General features: G+C 43.1%; 1 protein-coding gene across 2 annotated transcripts in view; it reads left to right on the top strand.

Annotated features, from left to right (window-relative positions):
• Positions 1 to 612: 612 nt before the first annotated feature.
• Positions 613 to 21,624, top strand: part of RUFY3 (RUN and FYVE domain containing 3) — a 60,179-nt gene continuing 39,167 nt past the window's right edge. Inside the window, exon 1 of one of the 2 annotated variants that reach the window (XM_067297499.1) lies at positions 613 to 744. Coding sequence is in view for 1 of the 2 variants with exons in the window: in XM_067297498.1 (XP_067153599.1) it covers positions 9,268 to 9,445 (178 nt within the window). In the remaining variant the exon portion in view is untranslated. Of the gene's footprint in view, positions 745 to 9,264; positions 9,446 to 21,624 lie in introns of those variants that run through there. The other variant, XM_067297498.1, reaches the window with a different exon arrangement.

Here is a 21,624-nt window from a genome sequence, read left to right as displayed (position 1 = left end):
CGCTTCAAGCAGCTGCGCTAAGGGCCCTCTCGCTCCGGTGCCTCCCGCGGCCAGGGCAGCGCCAGGTATGATTCTGTTAGGGGGCTCTGCGAAGAAAAAGAGGGGCCGGGAGAGCCGAAGTGGACGAAAAAAACCACCCCCGAAGCGGCCGGCCATGGGCGGGCTGGGGAACGGGCAGCGGGCCGCGCGCGGTCAGCGGCCGCGACCGTTAACGGCCAACGGTCGGAGCCGCCGCGGCGCGCGCCACGCCCTGCCGCGGCGGGGGGGGGGGGGGGGGGGCGGGAAGCCCCGCGGTGCGGGCGGCGGCGGCGGCCTCACGGCGTGGGAGGGGGGGCGGGCAGGAGGCCGGCCGCGGCCCTGCTTCCCGGCCGGGGCGGAGCCGGGGGCCCGAGGCGGCGATGGCGGAGGCGGAGCGGGCGCCGCCGCCGCTGCTACAGCCCGTGGCGGAAAGTTCCCGGGACGGGGTCGGCGCGGAGCTGCCCCCCGCCATGGAGCGGCGGGCAAAGCCCAGCCCCGCGGCGGCGGCGGGCGAGGCGGCGGCGGCGGCGGCGCCGGCAGGAGACGACGACGACGAGGAGGCGCCGCCTGCCTCGCCGCCTTTCTTCCTCCTCTACCCCGGCCATGGAGGCGCCGCCGCCGCGCCGCCCAGCGTGTGGAGACCCCCGGCGCCCCGCGGCGGGGCCGCCCTGCCCGTGCTGCTGCTGAGCTACACGGGGCCGGACGGAGCGGGCGGCGCCGGCGCCCGTGAGTAGCCGCGGCCGGGAGCCCTCGCTCGGCCCGGGGCCCGCCGGGGCGGACGCGGGGGGCGAGGGCGGCCGGCCCGGCCCGGCCCCTCCGTTGTCCCCGGCGGCGGGGCGCCCCTCTCCTCGGCGGGGAGACGGAGGGGCCGGGGCCGCCGCTGTAAGGCGCGGGGGGCTCCGCTGTGCAGCTCGTGCTTGGCGTGTATTGATTAAAACGACGCTAATGCTTTTGCGAGCCCCGCGGGTGAGTCGCTTTTGGCAGGGGTGAATTGGCAGCGTGCAGACCGTAGCGTTGGTCTCCTGGAAATAGGGCGTCTTTCCCCAAACTCCGCTTAACCTGGCAGGACTTCAAGGGGGAGAGGGCCCCTGTGCGGCGGCCTCGCCGCTCCCCTGGCAGCAGGGAAGCGACAGCCTGGGGGCGAGTTGGTTAGGGGAGGGCCGCTGGGCGCACTGGGGAGTAATGCTGACCCGCAAACTCTGCGAAACCAGTATGTTACAGGGACCGCAGTGTCTTCTCCCCTCTCTGCACTCTTTGCTCTAGGAAGAAGCATGCAGCCCTTTGAAACCTGTCCTTGGACGGGAACGTAGTCTGTTAGGGGACCGGAAAGTACCCGCTCAGGCTTCCTCGTTGTGCTGGTTTAGAGAACAAACTGGAAGGCAGGGCATCTCTTGCTGGCTGCTTGACAAGGCTGAAGTGCATCGCTAAGTGTGCTCTCGTGTGGGGCTTGTTGGGTGGGAAGTAGTTTCCTGCTTCCTAACATGCTTTGTAACATGCTCGTGGTGTATTTAGATGGCTGGAGAACTGTGAAATAGTTGTTGTGTGTATGTATTAAAAAAAGTGCGCCTGTTGAAGAGATCTTTCCTTATCCATCTGTCTTGAAAATTGCCAGTAGCTTTGTGGTCTGGGCTTGTTCCTGGGTGTGGGAGATGGAGCTTTTTGTTTCTGCTTCATCTCCTGACTACATCCCGGGTGAGTGTTCACTCACACCATAATTGATTGTTTCAGGGTGAACATCTTTAGCTCCACAAGAAGAGAAACCCAGTCTACTTTATTTGAGTCATTAGTCAGCAGAGCTGTAACCAGTGAGATAGGAAGTCCATTTCTGAACCTGAAGAGCAGGCAGTGACCTGACTTGACCAATATGAAGGTCTGTCTCTGGCTGCAAACTTCTGTCCACAGACTAAAAATCTCTCCCCACTGAGTTGTCATTTAAACTGATTCTTCCCTGTCAGAAGGCTCATTTTTAGTAAATTGGTGTTCACCAGTTGGGAAGTCTAACTACTGTGGTTGTGTGATGTGTGTGAGGGGCTGTCAGAGAAAATAATTCATTTAAGACAATTATGCTTTTACTGTTCAAACTGTTTTAATGTTAATTCTTGTACTACCTTTGTAAGAGAGGTCCTGTGTAGATAAGGGGAAACTGAGGCATTGAGATGAGCACATTTATTCGAGACTACATGGAGTTACTATAAAAACTCTACAGTTGAGAAGAGCAATACTTTATCCCTTGTGTTAGGGTAGCTCTGCAATGGCTATTTGGGCAGGTAACCCCGCTCAGTGAATAGCTGACTGACACATTGATAGCAGCATATAAAGGGAAGGGGAATTGTAATCTATTTGCAAGATGTCTTGGATGCTGTTCTGTTTCTCCTGGGACAAGTTCTGTGTGTAAATCAACCTTTTCATCACCTGCCCCCCACACCTCCCCTGCTTGTTTTTCAGTTCTCATATCTCTGGCAATAGTGGCGTTCATCACTGAGGAGCAGTGGCAGTGGATGCTGCTGCAGTTTTGCTCGCTGACTTGCTGCTTGGGGATTGACATCAAAACAGTGGGTAGAATCATTGTCGCAGGAAGGATTTTGTGTTTAAATGCTGAACTTGGTCCTGGCTGTCTGTGGATTGTGTGGCCTTGGAAGCTGTCATCATTTCTTCCACCTCCTCTAAGTGACATTACTCCATGTAGCATTCAGGTGCCGTGTTGTTAATGGTGAGCCAGGTTATAAAGGCGGTTGTGTCTGTGTTGGTATTATTGGGGAAGCCCGTTGGTGGCCTAGGGAGCCCTGTTTCGCAGGACCTTCTTGGGTGTCATTAGTTCATGTTACGATAGCATTTCACAGCACAGCATCACCCACTCTGGATCTGCTCCTCCTCATTCTGTGGTAGTACCTGGAATGATTGCTCATTTCTGCTTCCCTTGATTCTTCAGTCTTCAGTACTTGAGTTGTTTTGAGAGTTAAGGTAAACTGAGGAACGTAAGGAAGACTATTTTTGAGTCTTGTGCATGTATGAAAAAATGTACTCTGTGAATACTAATCCCTCTCTGTACAGCTGTAAACTGAAAGAAGAGATTTAAGTGAAGAATTTCCTGCTAGATCACGAGTGCCTCCCTTGAGTGCTTGAAGGCTATCATTTCCTATAAGTAGTAATGAAAACAATTATTTTGTATAGATGTTTACGTGCTGCAAGGGAGGTAGTAACCAATACATGGAAAAATCAGTATCGCAGAATATTTTCAACATTTATTTGAAGTGGTCTTTTTTTTCCTGTTATGGGGCAATCATTAAACCATTCTTTTAAGAGGACACTTTCCACGGGATCGAAGGATACTCGGTCTTAATCATCAAGTATGTATCTGTCAAGGGAGGAGTCTGTACTGGAGCCTAGTAACATCATAGTAAGATTGAAGTAGCCAGTAGCTCTTACGTTGCCTGAAGCCTTCACAGGCTATCTGTCACCTGGAAGGAATATTGTAGTTGATACTGTATTTTGCTGTTACAAAGGAGACCATGCTGATACTGAAGAAGATAAGGAATACGTGGATATTGAGGATGAAGACACCTTTGGGGAAAAGGATGGCCTATAAAACTAGAGAGCTATTTAACGTTGTATTTAAAAATCTTGAAAAGTGTGCGTCTTCGTAGCTTGGTGTTACAGTTTGCCTATAGTGTGGTGACTTTATGTGATTCTATCTGTATCTGTTGTTTCTAACTGTAAAAGTTAACTGAAGCATTAGTCGCACACAGGTGGTGGCATAATCCTGGTGTTACTGGGTCGGTGGGGTAGGTGCATCACTTCAGTGCTAATGACGTGAGGCCTAGTGACGGTGTGCTGAAAGTTCATAGGGAATTGGAGATGATAAAGTATGAAATTATAAGAATAGGTCTCTGATTACAACCGTTTATTTTCTTTAGTGACTTTGTGTCCTGTAGTATTCTACAGTTCATCTTCCTCTCTCTTACCCAAGTTTGCTTATTTACAGGGTGAGAGAGATGAGATACGAATCCAAATGTCAGGTGAAGGCAAGAGCTGCTAAGGCAAGGAGATAGCAAAAGCTTTTTGTGCCAGTGACACCTGCTTTTGAACAACCCTCAGTGACATTTTCATGCCACAAAGATACAGATGGTTCCAGACGGTCTCAGGGAACAAGGAGAAGGTTTACTTAAGCGTGATAAGCTGCAGTAGATCCTTAGCATACTTTTTAAAATAAAAGCAACTTGATTGTGCTGTCTACAAAAACTAAAACTATTCCTTGCTCCCACTGAAAGCCTACCAAATCATGATACTTCAAGTAAGTCTTTTCTTCCCTTTGTTTAATTGTACCTTCAGTGATAAGAGGTGCTCGAATCCTGAAATAATCTCTGTATTTCACAGTAGGTAGAGGAACAAGTTTGTCACTTGTTCAGGGGATTAAGAGATTGTTTTGTTGCTTTTGAGCTTGTTAATTTCTTACTTTTGCCCATTCATATTTTTTGTGTGCAGGGTTCAAAGTGCCACTCTTATCTGAGGTGATGTCTGTATCTGTGCTGTCAGAAGGGTCAGAAACAGACTTCTACAACAAAGCAGCTTTGTTACTAATTTTGTCTTTTTAGATTGCCTTCCATGCAAGAGACTGCTTTGAGAGACAGCTACCCCCAGAGCGTGTCTGTGTGTGTTTTGTGGTATAGCAGCTCCATTGGCTCTTGCACCAGGGGTAGGCCTAATGCTGTTTTTTTCAGTTGTCACAACTGGTGTAGCTACTGAAAGCAGGAACGCGTAGCTGGACAGAGTATTGAGAGAGAGCTGAAGTCACTGGGGGTTTGTTTTGTTGTATCTCTCTAAATCCAGTAAAACTAACGGGTGAAAGAGAAGAGAGATGGGCACCGGAGCAGAAATCATGTTCATAGTTCTGTTGGTAAGAGGTTTTCATGTATTGGGCAAGGGCATGTGTGGGAAATAGGAAGATCAGAATTGTTTCACTTAGAAATGTGGGAGCTGCTTTATCGGATCAGATTGTCAGGCCATCTAAGCTCGTGCAACAACCACAAATGGGTTACATGCTTCAGAAAAACTTGCGAGAACCTGCTTGTGATTCATGCTGGTCCTGCACTGTGATATAAATGTTTATATTTCTTCATAGTTTTTATCTTGTTTGCACAAGTTACCTGTGACATTGTCGTCTCTCTCAGACTGTCGGAGCGGTTATTCTGGAACTCATCAGTGGGTAGGAGTTGTTGCCACCCTCCAGGTTCCTTCAGCGGTCATTGCCATTTGCATAGTGGTAGTGGCTTCTTTTATGGTTCTGTGATCTCCTGTGATTTTTAATAACCAAAGTAGTAGTCATTTGAAGCAATAAGCCCATCTGCCAACTTTATCATTTTGCTGTATAGCTGCCTTACCCTCTCTCCACAGCGATCGGGGAAGGTTCTCCTGCAACCATTGCAACTCATTTTGGTTGCAGGCTGGATTTGCTAGCACTGGAAGTAAAACTCTGCCCAAAGCTGCCTTTTAATTATTGTAAAATCACCCCTGGAGTCCAAAAGGTGTTTTGGGGGTTGGTTTGTTTCTTTCATCATTTAGATCCTTCTAATTTATTGAGCTTTTGAAATTATCTCTAGTTTTCAGTAAAGCCAAGATTTTAAGTATGAATGATGGATGGAATGGCTTGCTTTCACATATTTAAGTCTTAAAATTCAGTCAATTTATAATTTCTTTTCTCTTGAAAAGATTTTTGCCAACTGCATTGTTTTGTAGTCTAGCTAAAGTCTGTATCTCCTGCTTTTCCAAAGTGTGGTTAATACTAGGATTTTGTAAGACCATTCACAGCTGTCTGACTTCCTTGAGATTCACAAAGTGATTCTTGATTAATAACCTCCCCTTTATTTAGTACTGCACTTTTGCTTCTGTCCTTTGACCAGTTCTTGAACTCCGATAGAGCTTTATCTCTTGCCCTTGAATTGCATGGTATTTTTATCAAAAGCTTTATGAAAATACAAATATTTGTCACTTTTTCTTTGATGCTTTTTAACTTTGAGGTGCAGGGTCTTTTTGGGGTGGTGTGGTGGGTTGTTTTTGTCCTCTGTTTTCTGGGTGGTTATACAAAGCTCTTATGTCAATAAATCCCAGAATAATTGATTTTTTGTTTTTCTTTGTTTTCTTTTTTTCTGAGTACATTTCTTGTTTTCCGGAAATACTGTAGCTGACCTAGGGATGCTTGCTGTCTTTGTTACCAATTTTACTATTTTACTACTTGCCTTAGCTTACCCTGAAAGTCTATATTTGAAAGAGAAGATCCTTTAAAAAAAAAACCAAAACATATTTTTTTATTCGGTGGGTGTAAATTCGGTATTGTCCTGGAACTTGGAGAATGCCACGTCCACTGGCCGATTGAAGAGTTCTGATGTCTTCAAATACTTGTATCAAGGCTCTGAAAAAAAAATTATCTTCAAAAATAAATTCAAAACTTTTGTCGCTGTTGATAAGAATAATCAGGGTTGTTGTTATAATTAGTTTCTAAGCATATGTATAACTGTGTTTTGTTTTTTTTTTGTTTTTTGTTTTTTTGCCTTAGAATGGTAAAAGGTATAGTTTTACTGAGGTGCAATAGGTCTGTCTTTTAAACTGGAAGTTGTTTAGAATCTCTTAGGTATATTGTTTCCAAAGCTTAGGTTTGTGCAAAATGTAACCGTAAACTGAAATTTATTAGAGCTGAGCAATATTTTGAAGTACTTAGTTTTGTTTATTTAAACATTGCTATGAGTATTTACAGCAGGACCGTTGTATAAAGGAGCCAGCAAATAAAATTGACCTGAAAGGGAGAGCCTGGCTTCTTCTGTTTCTTCGTGTTAAGAAGAAGCAAATGGCATAAAATTGAAGTTGAACAAATAATTTTTCAACAAATGTCAGTTGTGACCCTGGTATATGGGTCATTTGCCAAGGCTGAGTCCAGCTGAAGACCTGTTTGGTGAAAAGGGAGCTGTAGCCTTAGGCCTAATGTTGTTTGTGTTTCTGACTCTTTCGAAAGAAGAAATGTAAGCTGTCTGATAATTAGTCCTGTTGGATAACAGGTTACCCTCTTGTACGCTCTTTGTGGTGCTGCATTGCTTCTAAAGGATTTGGGTTTTTTTGCTGTTTGCACCTTTTTCAAAAAGTTAGAGTGAAGTCTGTTCTCCTCTAGCTGTTTGTGTATGTTGATTTTTTCACTAGTTTTAAAAGAATAATAAAAACTGAATGCTAAAACTAGAGGTTGTTGTAAATGAAAGGATAAATAAATATCACGGGAGTTCAACTGCTGTCAACATGGTTTATTTTCTCTTTTAGGGAGAAGGGACAATAGTAACTGTTGTCATTTGTGAAATAATTCTCCTTTGCATCACTGTAATAATATGCTGCATGGCTCTTTGTTTATTTTAGTCTAATGGGGAGAAAGAGTTGCTGAGTCAAAATGTTATGCCCCATGCAGGAGGTTTCTACCGAGAGCAACTGCTTCCTCTTGCCCGTTAGAAAAAACAGCTGTAAAGTCTGTGTTTTCTCCCAGCTTAATGACATTTTGTCACAATGGGTGTACTTCCTTTTTTAAAAGAGCTGCATGTGTTGGCGTGCTGAATTCTCTATGAAGTGCTCAGCTTCTGCATTTCATATGGCTAAGAAGTATACGTGCATCCCTTTGAATAGTTGTGTAGGAAAACAGCACTGAGAATATTTAAGGTCACATGCATTAATCATTCATATGTTGCTATCTGTATACTTTTTTTTTTGGTGAGCAGTCAGCGATTTCTGATTTTACGTGGAGGAGGGTGGGGGAAGGCATAAAATGCATCCAGATGGATGCTACACATCTGAAGAGCTGCTGTCCGCAATATACTGGAGCCACACCGGAATAAATTAAACTAAGCTAAATTACTGTTCAGACGGCTGGTAATCCCGTGTCACATGCCCTGGCTAAATAGTGACCTCAAGGATGGGAAAGGTGCGTGGTGACCAGGGACTAGTGCAGGGCAGTCTCGTGTCCCCAGGAGGTGGGGCTGCGGCGTGGGGGACGCGACGAGAGTCGGCCTGCGGGGAAAGTGCGGGACCACGCAGTGCTGGCGCTTTGTTCTTGAGAGCCTGAAAGGCAATTTATCTACCTGCTGAGAGGTAATGCTTCTTAATGAGACTCCTCTGAGCAATACCATTTTTCAGAGGAGGTTTTTAAAGTATAAAATTTACTCTAGTACTATACACGTATTTCTTCATCATTGTTCTTCCGTGTCCGCTTGCCCTCCTAAAAGAGCTAAAGCTTAGATCACTGAAGTGCTTACAGCTGGATAATTTTTTCCTCCTTGTTTCCCTGAGAGGATAAATCCATCCTAAAATTTCTTTCTTTGTGTGAAATCTTAGTTCCAAAGTAGCCCCTGAGGAAGTTGCACAGTGAATAAAGTGTAAACCTGAACTTGCACGCCTATTATGAAAACATAGGTCCTTAATTTATATAGCGACATCCCGGCACGTGAAAGGAATACAAATGTGTCTTTGTGTTCCTTGCGCTGCCAGTCTGTGCTCCTTTGTAGTATGGGGGCGACCGATGCGGATACGCGTGGTGCGATCTGCTTGCTCACAAATTGACGAGCAGAGTCTGATGAGAAGGTGCTGCGGCTGATGAGAGCCTCATTGCTGTCCCTGCATCAGCAGCCTTTACAAGGCATCCTGGGAATTGCTTGCCCTACACTCGGAGCAGCTGATCACATGAGCCTGAATTTTCAGTTCAGTTCATTAGTCAGCCATTTTGGTCAACACCCTGCTTACTGCGCACAACCAATCCTATTAGCACTCGCTGTCCTGGCTTCTCTGGGAAGAAGGCAACCAGCAGTTTGATTACAGCAAACCTGGGTATCTTGTGCTGCATTCTGCCTTTGTTTTTGCTTGGGTAATCATCAGAGGAAGCCCTTTTTCTTCTTCTTCTTCTTTTTTTTTTTTCCTTTTCATCTTTCTTATCGTTTTTTTTTTTTTTCCTCTGCTCTGATGCAGAGGCCAGGTTTTCTGTGGTCTGTTAGGATCAATAGCCTTTAGCGTAGCTGAGGACGCCGACAGTTGGTGAAAAGGAAGGAGGAAGAGACAAGCGTGAAGGAGCAGCGTTTTTACCTTGCTTTATATATGAAAAGGCCAGAGCAGTTTGTGTGATCCTGAGCATATCTGTCCTTAATAGCAAGGTATTTCTTATTTTCTTCTTCGGAAAGCTTTTCTTTTTAGTTCTTGTTTTTCTGTTGTTATTGTTGTACCAGCTGAGTCATCATGTCTGCTCTGACGCCTCAAAGCGACATGCCAACCCCCACCACAGACAAGATCACTCAGGCTGCCATGGAGACCATCTATCTTTGCAAATTCCGAGTGTCGATGGATGGAGAATGGCTCTGCTTGCGCGAGCTGGACGACATCTCGCTGACACCCGACCCAGAACCTACCCATGAAGGTACGGTCACGTTCCCTGCCTCAGCGTCCCTGCAGCCAGCGCATTGTTACAACCGCGGTGCAAGTGCGGGAGGGGGTGGCTCCGGGATGAGGTGCGCTCGTGCTGTCCGGAGTATCTGGACACCGTGTGACACGTTAGAGAGCCAAACTGATGCTTCAGGTAGAATCTGCTGCGAGTGTCTTTAGTAATCCACCCTTTTCAGAGAGGCAGATTTGTGCTTAGTTGTGGTTTTTAAGATGTATCGAAAAGATCAGGTTTGCATGTCACAGGAAGAAAATATCATGATGTGTGTTCAATGATACATTTAATCATGATGTTACTTTTAAAACATGGCTTGTAGCTGAATTTTTCAACTGTCAGCTTTTACAAATGGAACATACTGGCACATTACTGACTTGTACCTGCCTGTGATTGATGGGTAGTTTTTGGAAAGCCCCGAGTGATTATGCACTTACGCCTAATGTCGGGCGAGAATACCGTCACAGGTCTTCCAGCACACTTCTGTTGAATGTGCCAGTGTTTATAATGGCTCAGAAGCCTGAAGCATCTAGATGCAACATATCTTTCTCTGTTTTTGAATAATGATTTGTGGTCTGGGTTGACAGTGAAAACAGTTTACTAGGAGGTCAGGTGAAATGAGGACTGAAAGCTTTGAGTATTAAAAAACCAAGAGGACATCCACACATTGCCCTACCAATAAAAAAGCAGGGGAAGAAGGAGAAACAATAAATTCCTGCCCCAATTTTGCATGGTAGCTTGTGCTCCGTAGTCTCTTAGCACCAATACTGCTGGGTTCTGAGTGCCCCTTGCTGGATGCCGAGCATGGTTCAGTCTTGCCGGGAGGGGACTCCATCTTTTCACACTAGGCCCTTTTCTGGTGACTACAGAAGCATGACTCCATCAAGCAGTCTTGCTCGACCCAAATCAGTAATGCCTTATTATATTGTTGTCTTGCTGGATGAAGCAACTTAAAAAATTGGGGAAAAGATTTAAAGTCAATAAAATTCCCAGGTGAAAAAACCCTGACACCTCATTTGACAACAGCTTTGGGGGTAGCAGCCTTTGGGTTTGGATTTGTTTGCCCAAGGTCTAGTCATACAGAGAGACATTAGAAAGAGGTTTCAAAAGAAGAGGCTAAAGCTCCCTCTGAAACATGTCCCAGGGTTTTAGAGAGGTGCTGCAGGCTCAGAGACATGGAGCCAGAGCAGTCAGCGTAAGGTGAGCCAAGGGTGCAGTAATTCAGCCGACTTCCTATTTCCATGCTCTTTTTTTGTGGCATACGCTTACTCCGACCTTGTTCAGTCCTCCTTGTATGATTTTGGAAAAAAAATTCTTTTTTTTTTTTTTTTGCACAGTACATTCTAATGTAGGTGGATTGATACTTCTCTCTCTCTCTTTCTCTCAAAAACATTGACTACTCTTTTGGCTTGTTATATTATGGTTAGTAAATGACCTTTTAAGAAATCTAGGAGTCTTCTCTGAGTACAGATGAAAAACTTATGTCTGCAGCTTGGGGTTATCTAGATCCATATTCCACTGCACATGCCTTTTTTCTCTCTGTTCACCTTCTTCCCCTGGACAAACTCATAGGGGAAAGTGGGCTTGGATGAATCCAGTTTCTGTAGTAACAGAGTTTTTCCAGATTACTTTTTTTCAGTATGTTGAAAACGTGTCCCATTTGTGTAATATAGTGCACAAATTGCAGTCCTGCATGCCTCTCTGAAAATAATTCAAACGCTAATACTGGAGGAACTCCTCCCCAAAACTACCAAAATAATTTTTTTTTTAAGCTCTAATTATAGTCACTTTCTCGCAAATACCAGAAATGGTTGGAAAATAGTATTTGTTCATTTCATTGACATATTATTTAATATGTATGTCAAAAATGATTAAAAAAAAAAAGAGCCATATCATAATGACCTTTATGGAGATGTTTATACATTCATAGCTTAAGAAGGTTGCTGTTTGGGAGGGAGAAGGACAGTTTCTTTTTGGACCGAGATGATGTTTATAGCAGAGGTGATAAGCGCAGGAAAAAGCATTCATAATGGGAAAGCTGACACAGCTTTAGCCATAGCGCTAGAAGTGCTGTTACAGCATCAGCATTGCTTCTGCCTCCTCAGTGGGTGCAGGGGTTCAGGGGACAGGATGCTGGGGTTTACAAATGCCAGATGTTTGTCTGAGAGGGTAGGCAAGAGATTTGGGGCCTTGGGGTGGCTCGTTTTGTAACACGTCCATATAATTGATGTAGGAAAGTAGAAATTATGATGCAAAAACCCTCCAGAATTCTGCCAGAGGCAAAACAAGAGGCTGCAGTTCTTAGAAATCAAGACTTGTGAAAAATAAAAGGATGTTTTGCAGTTGCAAATCCAACAGCCTATTAAAATAAGGTCTCAAAACCTCCAGTCGCTGTCCCTCAGCTCTTCCTGCTTCCCGAGAGGTTTTGCCTCTGGCCTCTCCTCACTGTGATGTGCTGGTTGTTGCATGCCATCGGGGAGGCTGAGCCCCCCTCCCCAGCACATGAGCAGCTGTCCTGCCTTCCTTCTCCTCCTCTCCCTGCTGCTGTCCTGGTGAGCTCAACACTGAACTCCTGGCCTTGCCTCGGAGCTGTCTCCCCTAGTCGTTTTCTCCCAGCATTGCCAGCCCACGATGTCAATGTGGTAGGTGAGAAGAGGACCCGGGAAGGAGGAGGAAGAGAGCAGCTCTGCGCCTGCTGGTAGAGCAAGGAGGACGGGGGAGGTGCAGTGAAAAAGGGAGAGGAGAAGATGAAGGGTCAAGAACATAACAGAAGATGGGAAAAGTTTAAAATGTGATGGGAACATGAGATTTTAGTCTAGAGAAATTTAACTTGTACATATTTCTGCTGTGCTGCCCTCACGTTATGCCTTATGAATACTGTTGCCAAATTATATGGAAGACTAATGTTCGGTAGCTTCTCCTCTTCTGTGTTCCTAACTTTTTCAGCTGATGGGTCTTACATAGGTCTTAAACATTAAAATTTTGCTTCGTATGATTGGCTATGTTGTGAGCTTTTTATGTTTTTTAAAGATTTTTTTTTTTTCTTGTAGTTACACCATAGCTAGGAGGAAACAGGTAAGATATTGGAGAAAACTGGACTGCTGATAAATAAGCTACAGTAATTCTGTCTCTTTTGCACAGAAGGAGTAGTTAGTTAATAGCAGGTAACTTTACTGTTGCTTCTTTTGTTGTTGTTGACTCTTTAGAGCAGATGAGTTAGGAAATACACTTTAAACATACCAGAGGAAGCCAAAGGAAGTGATTCTTATTTGCTCTGGTTTGATATCCCTCATCAAGACACTGCATATTAATTCCAGTGAGAGCGAGAGACATGAGAAGAGGAGCTTAAAAAGATGCTAGATCTTACAGTTGGGATGTTAGGGGGAGCTAGAGGTGTGCTTTGCGGTTTTGCTGCAAGGGCTCCCCGAGCAGAGAGGCAGAAACCGCAGCTGGTGCTCATTATTTCTGAGACCAGACCTGCTGTCAGCCCTTTCCTCGGGAGTCTGCTCGCCTTAGCCTTCCCTAGAGGAATCCAGCTCCAGGCCAATTTTGTGATTTGAGTTGGAGGGGCAGGAAGGGAGCTAGTAATTTAAGGAGAATTAGGACATGGTGGTAATTGCAGTTTTATCCAGTGATACTTAAAAACCATAGGCACCTTCCTGCAGTGGTGTTGAGCTCTGGTAAGGCTAAGCCCGGTTCTGCAGCTGCTTAAGCCAAAGGTTCAGTACTTTGGGAAAGAGGTTCTGATCTCAGATGAAGCAGTGTAGATTTGGAGTAATTTGGTTCCTTGCCATAGAGTTGGAGTTCCTTGGTGTAAATAAGAGCAAAACTTAGGGTTTTTTAAATTTATTTTTTTCACCAGTAACATCTGGCACTTTATAGATGCATTAGTATAAAGCATTAGCATAGTTACTCAGTTTTTTTACACCTCTCTGTATCCATGTATCCATGTATGTAACATGGATGCTTAAGTTTAACAGTAAAAACATTTGATTTCCTTTTTTGATTGTCTGAAACAATTCTGTGTGAGTAAAAATAAGCTGATTTTGCCTTAAACTATAAGTCTGCTTAGCTTAGAAAATGAGGTTTTTCTTTAAGTAAACACTAATTCTTCATTAGGCAGTCAGAACTTCACCGTGCTATGCAGGCATCACAAAATGATGAAATGTGGCGCTACTGGCTGCTCTTGTTTGTTTGCAGCATGTATAATCCTCCTGGAGGCATCTTTAGGGACTGAGGTGTAGCAAACATCACGACTGTATTTTCTGTTGCTCATTCAAGAGTACGTATGCATATATGGGATTAAACACTAATTTGAATTTTTGTGGAAAGTTAGGAAATATGAAATGGTCTTGTAGGGTTTTCCTGGATGGTAAATATCTACTTTAAATAATGACTCTTTAGGGGGAGCTTTACATCAGAGCAATGGAAATTGTAATGCTCATGGGATCGGCTTGTAATTGAGCGCACAAGCAATACATAGGATAACTGTATCATCTGAACTTGCAACTGTCAAGAATTATTTTATCACTTACTGTTTAAAATACTTTTGTATTTGCACTAAAAGGTGAACTATAGTATCATGTTTATCATATGCAAGTATCAAATTATCTTTTCCATATATGATTTTGGTAGTTAAGATCTTTTTTTCCCCCCCCCCCCCCGCTTTCTGATCAGTAATTTAAAAGTTCTCTTATCTATAGATGCATATTTATGTGAAATGCCACAAGTAGTTGTACAGCTCTTTAGAAACAACAAATGCTCTGCTCAAAGAAGGCCCAAATACCTCTAACCTGTTCATCTGTTGCACAGTTTATTGAACCACCCTTTAGTTTCTTTTTCCTGTAGTTTCTTTTCAAATAATTTTTCATCTTTCTTGCCCATCATAATAATAAAAAAGTATAACCATTAATCAGTCTTCAGAATGATCTAAGGATGCAGCATGACCACCTTTTTTTCTTTGTTTTGCAAAAAGGCAGCACTGTCATGACTGATCTAGTCGGCGTTGAGGCTTGCGCGGGGGGACGGGGGTGGGTGGGTGAGAACAGCCCCTTTCCAAAGGGGGAGCTGCAGAGCCATTGAGCTGCGACTGAATTGCGTGCCATGAGGGCCCACGTGCCGTGCTGGGCTGTGCTGGAGGGGGGACTGCGGCTCTCTTAGTTCCCTGGGCCCTGGTAAGCCCGCACTGGGTCTGGGAAGAACAAAATGCACCTAGGAAGGAACCACAGTAACCATTACTTTGACTTAGATTTTCCTCTAGTAGTGGGGAATGGGAAAAGCAAGCCGTCTAGGAGAGCCGGAATTGCTTCAGGAGTTATGGCTTTCAGATTACAAGACAAATGTGATGCCAGTACTGTACTTAAGAATAGCAGGAACCTTTTGCATCTTGACAGAAACTGCAGGAGGCGACTCTTTTGTAAGAAAAGTATCCGTCTTAAAATATGTATGGTGGCAGGAACCCCTAAATAGGTCAGAAGTTGGAAGGAGCTTGAAAAAGCACGCGGAATGCCAGATTGACCATCTGTGAAGTCAGGAATATGTAAGATGTGTGAAATCAAGTGTGGTAATGGTCTTAAATCTTTTGACTAGCAGTTAGGTCATGTAATCCAGACAGCGTATGCTGACAAGTAACATGATAAAGGTTGTGATCTCTCTGAGAGAGCAGAGGGGAGATCCTTGTTTACACTGAATCGCGTCATGAGCCAGGAAGAAAGCTGTGAAGAAGGGTAAATGACAGAGAAAAGATGAACATTTGACCCTGGACCATAGTGGGGAGAAGATGAAGTTTTCAAGAGCTCCTCAGGACAGATTAGTACTAGGTTGTCAGCTTTCAAGTCAATTTTAAGCAATCCAGAGAGGGTACCCTGTAGAAGGGGAGTACTGTTGTCCAGCCCCATGGCTTTCGTGGCCAAGATGTGCGCTTTGGAGTCCTTAAAGATGGCTAGGATGAGACTGAGGTCAGAATTATTCTTATTTGGTTCTATATTTTTTTAATTTTTAAATTTTGTAAACGTTTTCTATTTTGTAATTACAATCAGGATGTATTTTCTTTCCTCTTCTAAGCTTGTTTAGTCTAAGTGAAGATTGGTGATAAAAAAGGATTTTTTTTTTTTTTTGTATAATCAAATGCCAGAATAAGATGAAGAGTTTCTCATAGCAGTTGTTCATGAATTTTCCTTTGGAAAGAGGCTGGCCCTGGAGAAACAGCCCATGATCTCAGGTAACTCCATACTGCTGCAGCATACAGAAATGTCTGATGGTGATCACTTGGAGATCTTTTCAAACCCTTTTGAAATCAGTTTCCCAATGCTTATGGTGGGCAATAGGTTGAGGGGTGGGAGGGTTTACACTTGCAGGAGTGGTGGGGAACGGATCGATGGGCTTGCAGCGGGTCACATTTAAAGTCCCTGGCAGAGAGAGGAGTAAAATGTGAGGTGTGATTATGCCGTTAATAGTGCTTGGTGTACCGTTCCTATTGACTTAGGTGTAATTGAGAGTGGCATTAGGATACCTTAAGCCCTCTGTACACTTCTTTTCTTCCTTTGTATTCCCTTCCCATTACAGATTTGTGACTTTTCTATTTCTCTTAATGCAATGCAAGCCTTTACTTATGTTAAAATGCTTGGGGCATAAGAAAAATGGTCAAGTATTAGTTTGACACGGCTGCTGCCAAATAGTAAGTAGCGTGCTTTAAAATACGAGTGATGACGATGGTATTAAATCTACTAAGAGTAGAGGTTTTTCACCAAAAGCACTGCAGTTGTCACAAGCTGCACTGAAACCAAAGCTGTGGGTGCTGTAATGTGAGGTAAAGCGAGCAGTTCTGGAGAGCTGAATGCTGGATAAGGATGCATTGATTGAGAGAACAGAGTTGGTTGGTGCAGGATAACAGCACGGGGACTGAGTGAATGTGTTGCATGCTAAGAGGAAATGGATAAAATTAACCTTTATCTGCGTAGCCCAGACTGCGCCAAGGTCAGTAACATCAGCACAAATACGGCTGCCTCGGAAGCAGGGCTGGGACCTGCAGGCGGGTGCGCGCTGATGCAGCAATACTTGCACGGGAGAATGTGTTTGTCAGGCTTTTTCAGTGTCCCTTCCTCCACCTTCCCGTTTTGCAAGCAGCTTTTCCAGATACCGGTTGCAGGGGGAAATGAATGGACTTCTTTTTTCCTTCTGTACGCAAGGCTGTCTCCTTGGCAGAGAGCAGTGACTAAGCTGTGGTCACTCTAAGTTCTCTTACAGCCACAGTAAGCATGGAGAAGGCTGTGTGTGAATGGTGTTGTGTAGCTCACGTTTTAGTTTTTCTCTGTACCCGTGAAAATACTTCCCCCTGCCCCCAGCAGAGCTACAGATCTAGAGAAATTGATAGCCCTGATTTGATACAGCTTTCTGCTTTCATAAGTGCATTTATATGTGAGTGTGTGTGTGTGTGTGTATATATATATATATATGCACTTCTGAAAGCAGAATAAATATATATATTTAGAGATCTCTCTCTGTATGTATTTAGAGATCTGACTTTTATGTAGTGATTTAAAAGATTTTTTTTTTCTTTAAACTTCTCCCTAAGTTTTTATTAGATTCTCACTTGCTGTCTAGGCTGCAGGCTGTGTGGTTGTTTCCTGAATGTTTGGATTGAAAGGTGTTGGAATATGATGTTGGAACTCCTTTGCTTGGCCTTTTTCTTTGTTGACACTTCATGATCCATCTGATTTGCAACTCTAATATGGAAAAAAATTACTCATTACACACCTGCAATAATATTAACTGCATCTACTTAATTGCCTTTCTTTACCAATTTAATGATTCCTTATTAAATGAATTATTTATCATTCCTAAGGTAACAAATATAAGATAATGCAATTTAAATAACTATAATAATATGACTGTAGGTTTCCTTTTCATGGCAAAAGTATTATTCCTCCATCCAGTGGAGGAAAATATGGTAGTCTTAAAGGAAAAAAATGATATGAAAGTAATTTGTCATGCATATTCATTACTTTTCAGTAAACTCTTCCAACTTTCTCTTATGTTGTGGGCTGCTTTGGCCCAACAAACAGTAGTAAATGGTTAGAGCAGCGGACTAAAAATTAAAACCAGAAAATAATTCTGTAATTAACTTTACAGTGAGCGCACGTCGGCATTTATTTTATTAGCATCTCCCTCTAAAACATGGATGATACTTTGCTTCTTTAGGGCATAATGAGACATAATTGACAGTGAAACTGTAGATTATGGTTGTACTTATGGGTGCTGTAGGATTTCATTTACTGTTTTAAGTGCCTTTGAGTGAATCTGAAAAGTGCTGTCGAAACTCAGGGCAGTTTGAGTTATGCATATTAATGAGGCACCGAGGAATGGTCTCCTCTTGCTTTTTTTGGAGGAGAAAGAAAGAGGTCTTGGAGTGCTCTGTACGGTTGGGGCTTAGATAAAGTTCGTGTAGTCAGGAAGAAAGAGAGATCAGGAAAGAGCCACCCTTGTGTTGCTTGACATTTTTGTTTGTGGTTTGATTTGGCTTGATTCAATTCATTTCACTGTCTTCCTGATTCACATATATATATATTATTCATCCCTAAAAAACTTGTCAGCACTTCTGTAGGTGTTATTTTAAATGCGGAGGGTGTTTTTTTTCTTCTATCCCCAGACCTTTTGTCAACCATATGGCAAATCATCAGGCAGGGGAAGGGGGGAGTTTATAGAAGTGCATGAAGATAGCCTGAATGCAGTCCAGTTTTCTTTCCTGGTACTGGCTTTTTGCTGCGGGTGTGTTTAGTACATACCTCACCCGCTGCTGTCGGTGAGCTTAAAAACAAGCGCTTTCCTTATTCATAGGCAGAACCTTAGACCAAGCATGGGGACTCTGGGCTTGTTGTAGTTTTTTGCTTGTAGCTCTTCAAGAGAGTTAGATTTCCTGTAAGCATTTATACAAAAATAAGTAGATTTGGGACAGGCCTTTCACAGCAGCCAAAGAAGTATTACTTGCATGTCACTGTTGCTGAGCATTTTCTGTATCAGGTTCTGCTTTTGCTTCCCAAAGTTGATGCTGGGTTTTTTTGGTTACTTCACTGACTTCTCAGATTCTCCTCCATATTAGAAACTTCCACGCTTACAAAAAACAGGTTCTGACCTATTTAGTCTGCTTTGGGAGGAACTTGATTCTGATACTGCGCTTGGAAACGATGTAAGCATGTGTAGATTCTTTGCTGAGTGCCTTTTTATTTGCATATGAATAAATCCCACAGCAGTATAAGACTTCTTGATTTTGCCATGCTACTAGTTCCACTTGCAGGGTACTTTACTAATAAAAGTAAAGAGGACATGGACAGAAAATTGATGGAGTAGGGAGCTGCATGTGTGTTGGGGAACATGCAGTTCTGCCACTAGACTTCGTGCAAGTTGTGGGAATGTACGTGAGGGTGGTAGCCCAGTATAGGCTAAGATGGTGTGTGATAATGTTTGCTGCACATTATTGCTTAATGAATGCATCCTGTATAGGCAGTTTGAAGGAAATACATAGGTTTTTGTGCAACTCAGGAGTATAGGAACTTGTTCAGCATTTATTAAAGGGCACACATTTAACACTTGTTTAGGTTTGATTCAAATACCCCGGGATACTTCTGCTGTGTGTTCAGCAACTCTTGCTTTGATTTCTTTTCATGAGACACCCATTGAAAAACCCCATAAAATGAATCTGATACTGGTTTTAGCCCACGGTGTCAGAGTCTGTGATCTTGACTTCCCCTTCATTTGGCCAGCTTCTGCATGCAGCGTGTTTTCCTAATGTTGTGTCGTAGTGTGGCAGGTTGCTGCTTGACAGGTGCTGCCGAAAGGTGTGGGACCACTGTACCGCAGCGTGCAGCTGGAAAGGCGTTGGAGAGGTATGACCGTTTGGAGTATTCATAAAGGTTCCTACTCCCAACCCCGCGTTAGGTTTGTAATTTCAGTCTTCAAAAAACCAAGCGCTTTTGCCTGTTTAAAGCAGTATGAAAGTATTGTTATGCTGATATATTTTTCCAGGGTTTAGTTTTAAAAGCTTTCAGTTGCATGGGAAAGGTGTACCTGCTGGCAATATGCGTTATTCCTGCATGGCTTGTTACAACTTTCAGTATAGGTAACTTTTAGATATTGTCTATTTCTTTGAAACAGTGAAACAAAAACTAAGATAAGACCAAATTCAGGAAGATAAGTTTAGAAAGGAAGGATTTTTTTTTTTTTTTTTTTTTAAACTATATGTAAAGGTTCACCGTTCATTAATCACCACCACTTTGTAAGTATTCTTACTAGCAGGAACAAAGGTGTGTTAACACAGAGGAGTTGCTGCTTCATGTATGTTAGTATTCCTGCTTATTAAGATTTCTTTTTTTTTTTTTTTTGATTGTTAGCAGAGGATAAAATCTCTCGAGAAACCCTATTTAACATTGGATTTGAAAATGTTTGTAGTTTTTTCTAAGAATGTGTCTGAACTCACACTGCTGCACTGGAGTGAGCTTACAGAGACTGCAAAAGGTTTCTTGCCCCGGTGTGAGACTTGGTAAATTAGCTCAAACTGAATCCCACACTGCTGCCGGACTATCTCCTGTGGTTAAACCAGTTGAGATTATTCTGCTGCTGTGTCAATAAAGAAGAAAATTACTTGAAAAACTTTGTTTGTGAAATAACAGATGGGAATTTCATGATTAATGTATTAGTGGTATAAGTACCTCAGTTCCTTTGTAAAGAATATAGTTGGTATATTTATTTTAGCATGATGTTCCATTCCATAATACTAGCCATCTTGAGAATCCAGTTGGAATGAGGCAATCAAATTTTATGAAGACTTGGAAGTCTTGATCATCCTGTTCTCTAGACTTGGTATGCATTAGTTAAAGGCTCTCATATTTTTGCATAATGATTGAAAGTGCTGAGTTTCTCTTACAGGTATCATGATGAGGGGTATGGAAACTTTCAAGTCCTAATGTTAGTCATTTTTTTGTCTTAGGAGGGGTTTCCCCCCATGCTCTTGTGAGATGGAAATTCCAGACAAGTTGGGAAAAGTGACTCTACAGTGTAAAAGAGGAAATGAAATGTATGCAAACTGTTGTTGGATGCGCAAAGAAATGACTGAAAAGTTCAAACATTTTTGTCTTAAAACAGCCATAGGAATTCCTTGCAAACAAGGGTTTGAAGGCGAATAAAGAGCTAATTAAATCTGTGCTTTTTCTTCTTTATCTGTACACATCCCTTGGTCTCCCAACATGAATTCCCACAATTCTTGCAAATATTTCTCACTCAAAAGAAGACAGGATTGTTGCGTATAGGGAGATAGAGAAGTCGCCGTTGTTTTTTCTGGATGTTTCTTTGTAAGCTTTGCATGAATCACTTGCGAAGGGTTGAAAACAAGACGCCTTAGTCCTGTGGCGTGAAGCAGGTAGCCATTGTCCAAATGTAGCCAGCAGAGCAACGTGAAGTTTCTGCACTTGCCTGTGAAACGTTCAGCCCTGATTTCACGTGAGGTAGGATATCGGACTGCTTGGACTTTGCTGACCTAGTATAGGTCAGTGGTTTTCTATGCTGGTAATTTTTTTTAGGCGATGAGAAATCAAAATCTGTTCTTCTATATGAAAGCCTCTGTATCTGTCACAAACAATGGAGGTCTTGGGTGTTTTTTTAGATATGGAGCTGAGCAAAGAAAGAGCCCAGAGGAGTGCAGGCATGTAAAATAGTTGGAGGCTTATCCCTCGCCTATGCAATGCCTGAAGGAAGGAGTTAGAAGTGACAAAATCAAAACTGAGAAAGAGGAGTGCATGGCAGATAAGTGCATCAAAGGTTTAGTGAGGCCTGGTAGTTTTCTCTTTTCTTCCCCACTTCCAAGCTAGTTGTAAATCTTCTTTGGCTGTGAAATTCTGGGACTTCATTTTATGCTTTAGATAAAAACTGAATATTTTGTAAGAGACCATTTACTGATTATGTTTGCCCTCAATTTCAGTATGCAGGTAGGGATACTGGGGTTATCGGAATCTGGTTCTGATCTTTGCGTGTGATGGAAAATGCTATTAAATCATTGCATGTGCAGCTAGGCTCTTACCTGATGCAGTTTCAGATGAGAAAGTACTAGCGGTATTAGTTTGTGTATATAGTTTTGCTGTTTTCTACAAATACCGAATTCCCGAGTCACATGA

Source organism: Apteryx mantelli, chromosome 5, assembly GCF_036417845.1.
Source record: "Apteryx mantelli isolate bAptMan1 chromosome 5, bAptMan1.hap1, whole genome shotgun sequence".
In the NCBI taxonomy this organism is placed as follows: domain Eukaryota; kingdom Metazoa; phylum Chordata; class Aves; order Apterygiformes; family Apterygidae; genus Apteryx; species Apteryx mantelli.
This window is presented reverse-complemented; position numbering and strand designations above follow the sequence as displayed.